Source organism: Stegodyphus dumicola, chromosome 1, assembly GCF_044657685.1.
Source record: "Stegodyphus dumicola isolate Sdum_Otavi_A_Nest chromosome 1, ASM4465768v1".
Taxonomy (NCBI): Eukaryota; Metazoa; Arthropoda; class Arachnida; order Araneae; family Eresidae; genus Stegodyphus; species Stegodyphus dumicola.
In genome coordinates this window covers 127124313-127139026 of record NC_140768.1, presented here as the reverse complement: position 1 = coordinate 127139026, position 14714 = coordinate 127124313, and the positions used below count along the sequence as shown (strand labels likewise).

The window sequence follows — 14714 nt, the reverse complement described above, 5'->3', positions numbered from 1 at the left end:
CAGACTGCGGTTTTTATCAAAAACTAGTGCAACTCCTTCCCGAGTTTCTGCTCGATAGCCTAAATTAAGCTTCTTATATAACACAGTAGCGTTCTTATTAACCCTATCGCTGCGCATCCCGCGATTTCCACGGGCAGTACCTTATACAAGTATGGAATTTTTTCAGAATTGTTGCCAATGGTTTTCTTGGAGACTATTTGCAATAAACTTCAGTTTACGAAAAATCCCGTAAAACTAATTAAAACACTGAAAAGGAAATTATACCACTAGTTGTCTGGAACATAGAATTTTGAAAAGTGTTTATTTGGATTTCACATTTCTGAACTCAAATACTATGACTCCATATATATTTTTCACCAAAGCTCACCGATTTCAAATGATCCCAAGAATTTAGGTGAATTGTTTAGAATGTTATTTCTAATAAGCCTCTTCTTCATATAAATATAAATTAAAAAGCAGTTTAATAAAACTCAGTTTTATATGAAGTCCAGATAAATAAATCTTTCTCGCATCTAATTAATGCTTCCCGTACCATATCTCTTTCACAAGGCAGAGTGCCTTCACCCAGAGGCAATATTTGTGGTTATCCGTTTTAAGCATAAACTGAAAAAAAAAATTTGATAACACCTAATCTTAGTATTATTTATAAACCCGTAGTGTTTAAATCACAATATAGATTTTCATATTCGTACTAGTAATAGTCAAAATTATTCCTTTCTTGTTTTTGTGCAGCATAAGCTACAGGAAGAGAATAAAGTTCATTCACCTTAAAAAGTAAGGCTGTCTTAAAACTTATGTTGTATGAGAACCATGAATGGTCAAGTTAGTAATTCAGGATATATTATTATAGTTAGTAATTCAGGATATATTATTATCGCAGTTATTAAAACTTTGTTTTTAACTAGATATATATGTATGCTTTATGGTCTTGTTATAACTACTTACATGAAGGGATTTTGGAAATGGCTTAGGATCTAAACCCTTGACTTAATTAACTGTACCTTTAATGTTGGAAAAAAAATGGCTTTTTTCATAAAACACAAATGAAATACTTCTTAAAACTTGAGGTCAATACAGTACTTTAGACCATTTTTGGAGTAACTAAGTTTTTAATTATGCATACCTATTACCTTCATTGGGAATAATTTCTTGCAAAATATTCGAAACGTTTTCTTACAGACAGTCTCAAAGCATCAGAACATGATATTAAACTTGCATTTGGAATTCATTAAGATTGTGTTAAATCTCGTTCGATAAAATGATAATTTATTTATACAATGCGTTATAAATTTCTTGATTGTTTAATTAAATAATGATATTTGAAAATTTATCTTCCAGGCGTTCCTGCAGATTTTCTGCAGATTTTCTTCGAAATCCACACTTAACCATTTCTTTAAAGAAACATTCTTGACTGAGAGCGTTGTTGTAAAATTCTGTACTGTCTAGAGGCCCTGCTGTTCCCTCCAATTCTTCTGGAAGGATTTCTGGAGGAAGATATTTCTGAAGGTCTTTCAAATTCTTTCCATGCATGAACACCTGAAAATACAAGAAAACGTTGATTTAAATCTTAATGTATGTATCGTTCCACCTTTTCATTGTGAAAAATACCTCAAAGAGGTTTTAAAAAATAAGAAATAACAAAAATTCTCTAGAAAATTTCCATAATTTTTAGTAACAAAAAGTTTAAGTTTGAAACATTCGAGCACGGATTGGTTGTAACTGTTTGTTCCAAGCACAGCTATTATTAAACTAATTTGCACAGAAAATTATATTATAAGTGATTAGTAGCCTAAAATCATCTAACTAAAATTTCAAGACCCCTGAAAACACACTTAAAGCCCACATACACATTTCAAAAGTGTTTCAGACAGCTTTATCATTTATATATTCAAACCAAGATGTGAGTTATCCAAAATTATTACTATACACTTTAAACATTCCTGGCGAAAGATGAATCGATACGATTCCATTAAATGCACAGATTATGAAGAACTTTGGACATGTTACTCGGTGCCATCCTGGGAAATACGATGCATAGCTCTTGTATGGTACTTCCTCCCACCTTACTACGTCTAGTACGTCTGACGATCGAAAGGTTCTGAATTCGAAGGCACTGAGGATTTCGTCGGAATCTTTGTTTCGAATATTATCTAAATACTCTATAAGGCGCTTGATTTAAAATATGATAAACAATAATTTGTCAACACCAAGATTTTGCAATTATTATTTGAACAAGAAAACGGAAAGTATGCAAAAGAATTTTTCTCCATGAAATTTTAATCCCATATACTAATATAAAAAACTTATCAAGTGTACGAGGAAAGAGTATAAAAATTATCTGTTTATGAGAGATGTGAATTATTATGATGGATTCTTTAGAGTTTCCAACGCTAAAATGAAAAAGAAAATGATTATTAAGAGAAATAGCGAAGTCCCGACGGCGTTTATTGAGAACAATTACAAACAAATTATCGAAGATACTTTATAGCTCAAGGATTATAATAAGGATATAAATGAAGAAGAATTTATAATGGAGGAGGATGAAGAGGAGAAAGTCTTTGTTTATTATGAAATTCTGGTTGCGATGAAAAGTCTACGGATAAGGTCTACTGCTGAGTTGAATGGAATTGGGCCACATTGTTGAAGAAATTGTTTGAGGATTGTGTTTTTCCATAGTGTTATACAATAGATGCTTGAAATTGGGGATATTTCCAGATGTATGGAAAATTGGAAAATGAATTTTGATTCCAAGAGATAAAGAAGGATTTTGTCCAATTTGCCTACTAAAAACATTTGAAAAGATTTATGAAAAACTTTTAGTTAATAGACTGCAATATATTTTAAATAAGAATAATATTATTTCTGAAAGGCAATTTGGTTTTAGAAAGCTGAATGAAAACTGTAGGAAAAAATGACAAAGGTAAAGACTAAGCAAATTTAATAAAACTAAAATAAGTTGGAAATATTATCTTCCTTTCCATGAGTTAAAAACATTTCAAATTAAATTCGTTTTTTGAACTTTGCATGTTATTTGTTTGCTATTATTATTGTAATCTGATTTATGGTATTTACTTTGATATTACAACCTTCTTTTCATTAATATTACTATATTATGTATTACAAAGGACTTACCAGTTGTTAGAACTTTTCATAGTATAGAGGGCGTTGTTGCGCTGAAAGAATTTTTCTGTGTGTTTACATTATGTAACTGTAGGTTCGCCGTTGCGATGTCTTTGTATTACTGTGATATATTTTGGTGTTTTCATTAAATATAAACGAAAGATATCGTCATGTATTTTTGTATACCAAATCAAGATCAAAATTAGACTGATGCAAACTCGTCGAAACAAAAATAGCGTTCGAACAAGAATCGTCAAGTGTTATACTCGCCTTTCGAACTTCGCATTCGTATCGTTAATTTCGTCACAAGTTTCAATAATATTCCTTTTATTTACAGAAAACACTTTACTGTTTATGCGTATACACGGCTCTCCAAAAGTTAAGGAACAGCATATATTTTGTGTCTAATTTGAGATAGAAACCAGAAATTTAGAGGACATGTTCACTAAACACTTCTTTAAGGAATGCGTCATAGAATGTTTCTAATGTTCAACACAAGCATGAATTACAACAAAAAAACTGTCCTCTTGACAGAGAAATTCAGTCTTGGAGAAACAGCATATGAGAGTTTTTTGAGAAAAGTGGGATGGTAATATTACAAAAATGGGTTCTAATAAGGAATGTGTCCGCGTCTAGCTGCAATAATCAGGCGGCAGCGACGTTCCATGCTGTGAATTAAGTTTTTGGATCAGTGAAATGGGAAGCAACGACCAGAAACTGATTAATCCTTGTTCAAGCCTATCTAATGAACTTGGAAGAGAACTTAAAGCAGCAACTTGTCTCCCAAGTTAGTTCCAAAGATGCTCTATCGGATTCAGGTCTGGGGATTTATAAATCCCAGTGTTCTAACATGGGTATTCTGACACAAAAATCTTAACATTTTCTTATATAACATACCTATATTTTTCAATATTTCTATTTTAAGACTCAAATTATGCCCACGTTTCGTAAAAATTACACGAGTGGTTTTTAAAATATTAGCTTTTAAATATTTAGCTCTTCAGTGTTAATTGAATTTGGTATATATTTATTAATATATAATTCTTTTGTTGAATTTAAATGATTCCTTCTTTCACAGTTGCAAATGTAGCTAAAACTCTCTGCTATTTTCTGATTAGGTGTTAAAACTTGCATTTTTTTTTTTATAATTTTTTTTATAATTTCTATACATTTTTTGAAAAACATTTTGAATTATAACTTTATAAAATTTTTACAATTATCTTAAAGCAGATTTATTTATAAGCACACTTTCAAAACGTTACAGCATTTTATTCAAAATTTCCTAAGCCGTACGTGAATTCCGATATTGGCGCGTTTTGAAACTGAGCATTTTTGTTTTAAGCAATAATAACAACAAATGTGCTTTACACACTTTGCTAGCATTATTTGAAAGAATGGACAATGCACATTTTCTTCCGAACGTGCACAATGAAAGGGAAAGGAAAATAGGTTACCATAAATTAAGAATTTCGCCAAATGAATTAGTCTGCGTAAACTGAAAAAAAGTGCGCGAAGATAAATTTTTGAATTTCTCGGTATGTTTTGCACCAAATTTTACAAAATTTCATATGTAAGCATACTTTGAGTCACAGAATTGAAATGTGAAAGAAATAGGTATACCATTTCAGAAAAAAATCCGATTTTGTTTAAAAATACCTATTTTAGAACAATTCTATACACAAATCGAATACATATTTTTTTACCTGTCCTTACTGTCCATACTGTCCCTTTTTCGTGTGCAGAGTGTGCATTATTGATACTAGTGCACAGAGGCAGTATGTTCAGGTTTTGAATAGCATTAATATTGAAAACATATGTATATACAGTTAATTCTTGGTGCAGTGACCCTGTATTAAAGAAAAAAGGATGTCCTAACGAAAACCCCTGCAATTATTATTATTATTGACGTGTTCCGCCCAAAGGCACTGCATGGAGCAAAGTGATGTCTTCGTGGAGGACTTTCTAAGGGAACTGGCTCGTATTAACACGTTACGCATGGGGAGAACCACGAAAATGCCCATGCAGCCAGCCCGTTCGCGGGATTCAGACCTCGGATCGAACTACCAGCGTTCAGGGATTTTACCGCTCGGGCCTGTAATGAAGTGGATTTTTCATATTCTTAATCAGTTGCGAAGTTTGATGAAGGTATTTATGGGAAGGTACTTACACAAATGTTTCTGAAAAATGCAACACCATGAAGAATTTGTCGGAAATGAATGAAATTCATTCCACATATTATTGAGAGTGGTACAAATAAACGATCAAATTTTCAAGACACGCACACATACCAAAAAAAAAAAAAAAAAAAAAGAACTTCGGCAATCAGTACTTTGTGTGACGCTGAGCGATGACAGCCAGTACACCTCTTGCGATTGAATCATACAAGTTCTGAATGTGTTGTTGCCACTTAAGCTCACTTGTCTGAGAGTAACATAAGCCCAAGCCTACAAAATTCTTCTTGGCAAGGAGCGCAAGCTTGTGCCTGTCGTTGGCAACAGACTTGAGCACCTTACAAGTGACAGTGCAATTTAGCTCAGTTCCACCCCCCAATTTTGATGATCAGCACCCCGGGAGGAACGGGTCCGAGGGTCTTGCACCTCTCTTCCCTTACACCAAACCACAAGACAGGACTTTTGGTTCGCCTTATATTTAGAGTGCCGTCATATCGCACCGACACTATACATTTACAAACATCCATGCCTTCTCTGGAATTCGAGCCGCGGCCCTTCGGCACTGCAGTCAGTGACGTTATCCACTATACCGGTTGGCGGAGGTTCTGAGCGTAATCCTGGGGGATGGCATTCCATATGGCTTCGACTTGATACTGAAGTTCAATTTTAGTGTGTGCCGGATCACCTACACAGGACTGAGTGGAGACTGAGAGGCTTATAGTAGACTGAGAGACCTACTACAAGACTGAGTAGCCGACCGATGAAATCCCAGACAGGCTCAATGGAAGACATATCAGGGATATAAGCAGACTATGGAAGAAGCGAAACCTTTTTTGCCTTAAAGAAGGCTTGTGCAGTCTGAGAAACATGTGCACGATCATTATCCTGCTGAAATACAGCTCTGGGAATGCGTCGAAGAATGTGGAGGACTTCTGGCTCCACAACTTCCCTTATATAGCCATCACTATAGAGGTTGCCCGCAGTCTGCATTAGATAGGATCGACAAGTATACCAATAGTTCCCCACACCACGACAGCAGCTTTTGTGTGGTATGACGCTTGATAAAGCACTGTGGGACCAGATATTCCCCTCTGTAAAGTTTGGTGCGTACTCTTCCATCATCCATGTACGATACTTCCATGCACGATCCGTCATAGCCATGCGGATGAGCCTGTTATCCCGTGTTGTTGTGCAATTGCGTGTTTCCCCCTCCAGGATTTTGCTTTGTTTGGTTCTCTTTTGTCAATTTCTTCCAAACACGTATCACTGTTGTGTCATTACTTTGTTTGCGGCCTGCAATTGCTCAGGAATTGCTCGTTTGGAATCTGCTAGTTGTTGGTGTGGCACCCTCCACCGTTAAGGAGGCATACTGACCACTGATTAAAATTTCTTCACAAACAGAGGACAATAAATAGATTTCAACGCAACTTTACAGTCCTTTATATACTTCATCGAACAAGGGGCCGGCTCTCATTCCGCAGATGAGCAATCACTTTGTAAACCTAATCATTTGCATGTTTTACCTCACTTTACATTGCGTGTAAATTTGGTTCAGTTTGCATGATTCCTTCATGGTGTTGCAATTTTCACAAACATTAGTGTGTAAGAAACATTCATTATAACTAGCGCTAGCTATACATAAAAATAAAAATGTAATCTGTTTAAGCAAATACTCACTCTTTCCATTAGCTTCTTTGGCATAGCAAATTTTATAATATTGTAAAAAACGTTGAAAAGTTCTGGTTCGTTTACTATGTGCACTTCTCTTATTCGGAAAGGCAAACACTCCTAAAACAAAAAAGTAAGAAACTTGAAGTAAGATTCAAGTATTTTTACCAACTTTCAATAATAATCTTACCATGAAGGAAAACTTTAGTTGATTATTTCTCCACTTTGTTTCAAATGTATCATTTCATCTCAAGTTATTTGAGTATTCATTGAATATGAGCAGTTAATAGTTTCACATACCTTAAATTTTCTACCATATACAAAACGACGTTTTTACACATTCTTTGATAATGAAATTCTTCCCTGATTAATTTTTTACATTCTTCGATTTTTATGTACAAAATTTTGGCGTTAGCTGATAATTAAGTTCATTTAAAATAGAAGGTTTAGGAGGCATCTCGTTTAGATTACATTGGAAAACTTTGACTTTCGGATTAGTATAGAAAAATATAATTACACTGATCATGATAAGATTATTTTCCGTATTTAATAAATTATCAGAAAGAGACATGCGTGTTAAAATTACGCTACTGGTCTTAAAAACAAAACATTTAGAAGAAATGTAGCTCAAGCTTTTGTTTCGCAAAACTGGTAAAAAACCCATACACAACAACAGATTAACATCAAAATAATACATGTTATACGTATATGATTATGCAGTTAGTACTAGTGTGCCTATCTCTGTCTCTCACTTCTTTCTGTGCAGTGCTCGCCTGAGGACTAGATTATTCAAATTTTTATTAATGTCCCATAGAACTATCAACTCCCCAGCTGCATTTCCACGCATTCAAATTTCATCATGACTTGCTGGCGAAATGTTATACTGCATTATCCTCCACTTGGTCATATCCCATACATTACCCCCATATTAACGATAAAGAATATTTCGACAAGGGCTGATGAAGAAGTAGGACCCTGAAGTTAACCCTGAAGGAAGCTTCCATTGTTGCTACAGTAAGAGTAACAGTAGTATGAAACGAAGAGTTCAATAAAGAGGCGGGGTTCGAATGAGCCCGCAGATGAATCTCGCAGGTGGCGCCCGGAGCAAACCAAGATCAATATTTTATTGGACCACCTCTTGCACAGATAACTGCTCTAATTCATTTGGGCATCGAGTCTACATGCTTCTGGTGTGCATTTACGTCTAGAGAATACCATGCATTGCTATGCAACTTTTTAGATCGTGTAAATTAGATGAAGGAGGAGAGGGCTGTCGGATGCGTCTTTCCACCTTCATTTTTCTATGGGGTTAAAATCCGGGCTATGTGGTTGAGAGGGAAGGTGTTGAAAGTCAAACTGATGTTCAGTGAACCAATTCCAAACACTTCTGACACGATGGATAGTTACATTATCATCCATAAAGTATCCGTCGCCATCAGGGTAAAAATGCAACATTGCAGGGTGCACTTTATCTACCAGTATATCCAGGTATCTCATGACTGTTTGTTTACTCTCGAGGAACACCAGGGAACCACTTCCATGCTAGCAGAACATGCTCCATATCGTGATACTCCCACCAGACTTAGCAATTACTACGATATGTGCATATCCTAGTAACCACAGTAAATGGAGGCTATGAAGAGTATATATATACTTTGATTAAAATTAGAATATGTGAAAACTATATCTAAGATTTCGTGGAACATATTTAAGCAATTCATTTCAAATCACGGTAGAATCTCTGTTAGCAATATAAATATTAAATAAAATGTAAGGTATTTATTAAAATTTTAATTGTTAGTATTTTAAATTGTTAGTAACAATAACGCATAAATGTAATTTTTTTTTTCATTTCTTCCAATTAAATTAGGTAGAATGAAGCTATATGACTTTAAGATGGATATAAGTGTACTAGTTGTAGCGAATTATGCATTTGCTTTTAGACCAACCGAATGGATTGGCATTGAGTCATGTGTATGTTAATCTAAATTTTTCGCTTAAGTCGATCAATGCTAAATAAAACTGAAAAACGAAAAGTAAAAGTAATTTTACATAAAGGTATCTTTATATTATAAATCTTCCCAAACGTCCTTGTTTCTGTATTGTTTGACTTTCTCAGGTACGGAGACATCGCTCATCTATTCAGCAACTCCAAAAGCTCCGCCCAGGAGCTAAATGTTCTTAAAATGATTCCGCTTATGCTATGTCATTGACAATTATTATCTAATTAACCTACTAAATCTCTAATATTGAGGTTAAATTATTTTATGACCTTGCAAAAACATTAAAAACAATAGTAACATATGTCATTCAATTCAGTTGCGAAAATCTATTCAATATATATAGATTATATTTTTTATATTATTGAATATATATTGTGCATTCTAAATAGATATTTAAGCCAAAAAATGAATAAAAAAATACTTACAAGGTTGTCTTTATTTGTTTATTTATTTATTATCGGATGGAAATTTCATGGCAATTTCTTTAACCGATTCAAAACAATTCTTCTCTTTAGAGATTTTGCTAAAAAGTATTATATTTCTGAAGAAATTTAAAGTTTCTTTGATTGCTGACAAACTGCATAAGTGCATATTTTAAAACTGAGTTTAATGCATAAAATAAATATCACGATTTATCTATAAAAACTGTTGGAACTTCGAATCAACAAACAGAAAACACGTAGAAATGGCAATGTTGCTCGAGCAAAATATTGTTCATATTCTAAACATCTAACGTCTTCTACTAAGGTTATTGCTCTAATACGTAAGTATCCACGCATGTAGTCAAGAAACGATTCGATTAACACAAATAGCCATTGAAACAAAGAACCAAAGAATATTCTAACTCCGCTTTTGTGCCATTACTTTGAAAGTACATATTAGCTAATATTTACCATTTTAGTCCTTAAGTCTATTTCTCACTTACCTGAATGCAGTTAAAGAAGAACATTACAAATTTTGGTGAGGCGAATTTGAAAATTTCCTGCAAAGAGAAATCTTTGAAATCGAAGATTAGCACAATTCCGCACACCGAAGTTGCTTCTATTCGATTGGCCAGTATACCCACAGTCAAACATGCAGCGAATAATTTTTCTATAGGGATCTTTGTCCTTAGGCACTGACCTGTAAATGTGAAAAATATTTTCCTCAGAAATTTAACCTCCAAAATGACAAAACTATTCAAACAATTCTTATCTAGCAGAATAACTAATGTAATTAATTGTTAGGTAGAATTTCTTACTCAGACGCCAAATGACCACATTTCTGCCATGATGATCTCTACGAGGCATGTCTACGTAGCAGTTTGTTTTCATGATGTTTCGAAGTTCTGTAGGCAATAAATCTGTAAAAACTCCAGAATACTTCTCTTTGAAACAGTAATAACGCTTCAGTGACTTGAAAGCTCTCTGGACATCGTGCTTTTTGCACCGAAGGAACATTAACAAGAATTTATCATCCAAGCATGGGTAAAAATCTGGTTCATCTATACAAAAAGGAATATTCAGTTTTACTTATGTGCATTTCATCCTCAATTACAGTGCAGTGTAATTTAGCAATGGATTTGTCATTACAATTAAACTGGCAGAAAATGAATAACAGAAACGCTCTCAGAAAGAATCTATTTGTCTCATCAAAATTTCCGAGTATGAGAGATATTGCTCACTGTTGTGCGCTCAGTAGATCTTCGAGCGTGGTTCTGGCACTAGGGACAATGCGGGAACGTAGGGCGCACAGGTCACTCATCAGAACAGCAAATTAAAACATCATTGGAATTTGAAGTCGCATTCTTTTTACTTCCTTGTACGAAGTAAAAAGGAAGTATTGTAATCGCGAAAAGCTTCATTCAGCATATTTCAACGAAATTATCCACTTTGACTGCTTTTGAATGCAATTTAACGATGTTTTTGCGTAATATCTATACGTAAGGACAGAATAAAAGACTCTTTTCCTCCAAAAAAACTAAAAAACTACTTTAAAATGAATTCTGAAGAGAATTTTTCGTGGCGTCTGTACGAACGTATGTACGAACGTGCGTGCGTACGTACGTATCTCGCATAACTCAAAAACGAGTAGCCTCAGAACGTTGAAATTTTGTACATAAGACTACTATAACATGTAGATGTGCACCTCGTACTTTGGTTTCAATCGGCCGCGCCAAACGTATATAAATATATTTATAAATATATCCACTCTGTCCCCCGGCTCAGTAATCTCAGTTTCTTTACTCTTATATGTTTGTAAGTTGTACATTTTTTGCTTTAAAAATGATTGAATTATGTTGTTTTTTTCTTCCGGTTAAAGTTTTTATGCCTTTCGTAATTCTGGAAGCAATATTTGTACAATTATCAACAATTTAAAAGCTGTTTAAGTGCGGTTAAGTTTTAAATAACATGGCAGACATATTTGTTTACATTTGAAACAGCAGAATTGTAGATTTGTTGCCAATCTAGAGACACGAAGCTTCGCAACACAATAATAACGCCTTCTTTTATTATTGCGAATTAAATCATGCTTAATCCTTTCTGGAATTTTTTCGAGGAAATAAGTATTTAAGATTTACTTCGTAATTTTTAATACAGATATTTTGAGTTTTTATGTATTTTTGCCTTGTCGCGAAGTGAAAACTGAATTAATTGAATGAGAAATACTCAATCGTCTGTGAAAAACTGTTTCTTTTTCGTTTTGTTTGCTTAATTTCTTTTATACATCGTTCTAGCTTTGTTATAGTAATTGAATAGAACATGTGGCAACGATTAGATAATTCTTTAAATGGTATAAATTTTGTGCATTCTGAGTTATAATATGAACGAAATATAATACTGTTAAGTAAACCTAGCGCCAGAGTGTCGCTATGGTAAACAAAGTGAATTTTAAAGAATGCATTTATTCTATTGTGGTTTATGCGCTGTCGGCGAAGTAGGTTTAATTCAATCTAATAAGTTAAATGAAATGCAAGAAAAAATGCGTATAATTTAACATTCCCTACAAGGAAGTCATGTGGTGTACACATCAGATTTTTTAATGAATGCTTTTACTGGCTGTTAATATAATTTTGTCTTTCCAAAGTGTTAAGTTCAAACTTTGGAGATTTATTAAAGTTAAGATTTGAATAATTACAGTAACAAAAAAAAATTATATAGCCACCACATGACTTCCTTGTATGGCCTATTAAATTATGCATATTTTTGGTTTCATTTAAACTTATTGGAATTATGCTAACTTAATTAACCGATTACTCGAGGAAAGTCGAAAATAACGTCTAGAAGCGGTGAGGAGTAAAGCCATATAGATCCTCATCCAAAATATTTCTGCTGCTCAAGTAGCAATTCAGTCTTTTTATACAAAAGTCTTCGAGAATTTTACATAAGCATGGCAGAAGGCTAATACACATTGCATTTCCATTACTAGACCGCTCAACTTCAGCATTTTTAGGAACAGTCACAATTCTAGCTTTCTTCCATATCGCTAGAAAGTGTTTTTGATCTAAATATGCATTACATAATTTGTATAAGATAGGTCAACTTGAGCTATGGAAAATAAAAAAAAATATCATTTACGTCATAAGAAGAAATCATCTCAGAGCGGAAAATTTCATGCATTTCCTCATCGTGAACTAAGCTATAAAGAGGAAATGGCCATTGCAAAATGCCATCTATTGTACCCTCAAAAGATAAAGTAACTTATTCAGACGAAAGTTTTGTTCCTGAAATTTCAATAATTTTAGAAAAGTACATTGTGACACAGAAAGAATAAAATTTTGCACCTTAATATCACTGCGAAACTCTTTCCAAGAATTGCGTTTACTTTCCTCTAACTTAGATGCATGTTTTAGCCTTATTTACAAATAACTGTTCTTGTAAATATCTTTCAAAACTGCGTTTTCGCTTTTAGGTTATCTCCTTCTAGTTGCATTTACCTCTTTTCGTATACAGTCAATCTCGACTGACTAACAGGGAATATTATATAAACGAGATTTCTTCAATGGAATGGAGTGTTCTACAGCAGAAATAATTAAATTGTGCAGTTTTACAACAATGTTACCTAACATATCTGGCGAACTACAATTTTGCAAAGAGTTATGTAATTTTACCTTATAATTTTAGCAGAAACTTTGAAAATGGTTCCAGCTTTTTCTTTTAATGTTAAAAAGAACACTTTTCGGGGCACATCTTAAAATATTTCGAAGATATGGAATGGAAGGGTTTTAATAAAGTCATCTTATGATTTAAAGTCCACCTCAGGAATACACCAGTTTTTAATATTGTGAAAAAGATTCTGTCCAACAACTGTTACATAAATATAACTAGATATCTGTGTACCACGCGAAGCGGATCCGTAATCTTCATTAAGAACAAAAAGATACCAAGTAGTCGGAACCTCGCACACTTTTAAATCTTTGGCGTCAGTGAAGTTATAAGGTTTCGTAGTGTAGTGGTCAGCACACTCGACGTGTATTCCAGAGGTCCGTGGTTCGAGTCCCGGGAAGGGCATTGCTCATTTTTCCCATCTCCTGCTTCAAAAATTAAAGCTAATGTCTCTACAGTGTCGCCTGAACTAAAAACGCATAGCATCTGGAATCTCAATTTTGCACAAACAACATTCAGGATAAACAGCAGAACACATGGTCTCTGACTTTCACTCCAGTTATACAACAAATCCACACCAAATAACGTTGATCCAACTCGGCCGTCAGATATTTTTGGCTATAATAAAAAAAATCAAGCCCAACGAAAGCCCAGACGTGAACAGCATAGTAAGATATACTGGCTATGCCTGTTAAACTCGTTTTGAAATTAATTAAGATCTTTAACATCGCGCTCAGGTGACACTATTACCCAGTGACCTGGAAGACAACCAAATAGCCATAAGAGACTATTTTAAACCCGAAAAATCCCGCCATAGTTCCGGAGTCTTACAAACCGTTTAGTAAGCTGCATGCCTTAGTGAGCTGTTGGAGGTTGTGCTTTTAAAAAGAATCCAAAAACATCTGGAAGAATACAGTATTAGTATTCCGATAGAATTTGTATTTAGAAGAAACCTTTTGATTTTCAACGTGATCTACAGGGTTCTGGAACTCATCACGGAAAGCCTTCAAGGATTACAGATGGTCTGTTCATCGAATATAGTCAACGCTTTCTATCGTGTCTGGGTGGACGCTGTGTTCTAAAAAATAACTCCCTGGGTTTCTCAGATTACATCACACACATAATTACATCCTGTCTGACAGGTAGTCTTTTTGTTGTTCATACCTCAGATACATTCTCAACCCGCCGTGCTTTTGCAGCCAGCATACCGCAACTGCCCTTTTTGTGGCCCACATTATTCAGTATTTATACGAACGACATCCCACGTATAATCAACACAACACTAGCAATGCACTCTAATGACACAGCGATTCTTGCTGAAAGTGTAGGCTAGTCATACAACATTTACAAAATCACATACAAGTACTGGAGTACTGGCTGAAAAAATGGAATTCAAATGAAAGTAGAGAAAATAGTTGCTATTTTATAAGAATCAACGGAAATCCTCAGTTTTATAGAGTTACTCTGCCCTGGGCTAGGCACATCCGTTACCTTGGGATGATCCCCCCCTAATTCTCTCACATAGACTTCGCATATTACATCTATCATCCAAACGTTTCTTTCACATAAAGTAAACTGTACCCCTTTGAATGTTCGAAATACCGTTCTATCATCTGACAATAAATTACTCATTTATAAATCCATATTCCGTTCCATACTATCTTAGG

General features: G+C 34.3%; 1 protein-coding gene across 4 annotated transcripts in view; it reads right to left on the bottom strand.

The window, feature by feature from the left end:
• Positions 1 to 1075: 1075 nt before the first annotated feature.
• LOC118182841 (alpha-tocopherol transfer protein-like) overlaps positions 1076 to 14714 on the bottom strand; it is a 120119-nt gene continuing 106480 nt past the window's right edge. For 2 of the 4 annotated variants that reach the window (XM_085811142.1, XM_085811148.1), the window contains 4 exons: positions 10203 to 10445; positions 9888 to 10084; positions 6969 to 7079; positions 1076 to 1536 (listed from right to left, as the gene is read on the bottom strand). In XM_085811142.1, the coding sequence (XP_085667268.1) occupies positions 1306 to 1536; positions 6969 to 7079; positions 9888 to 10084; positions 10203 to 10445 (782 nt within the window). In that variant the 3' untranslated portion in view covers positions 1076 to 1305. The remainder of the gene's footprint in view (positions 1537 to 6968; positions 7080 to 9887; positions 10085 to 10202; positions 10446 to 14714) is intronic. The other 2 variants (XM_085811135.1, XM_085811129.1) reach the window with 1 other exon arrangement.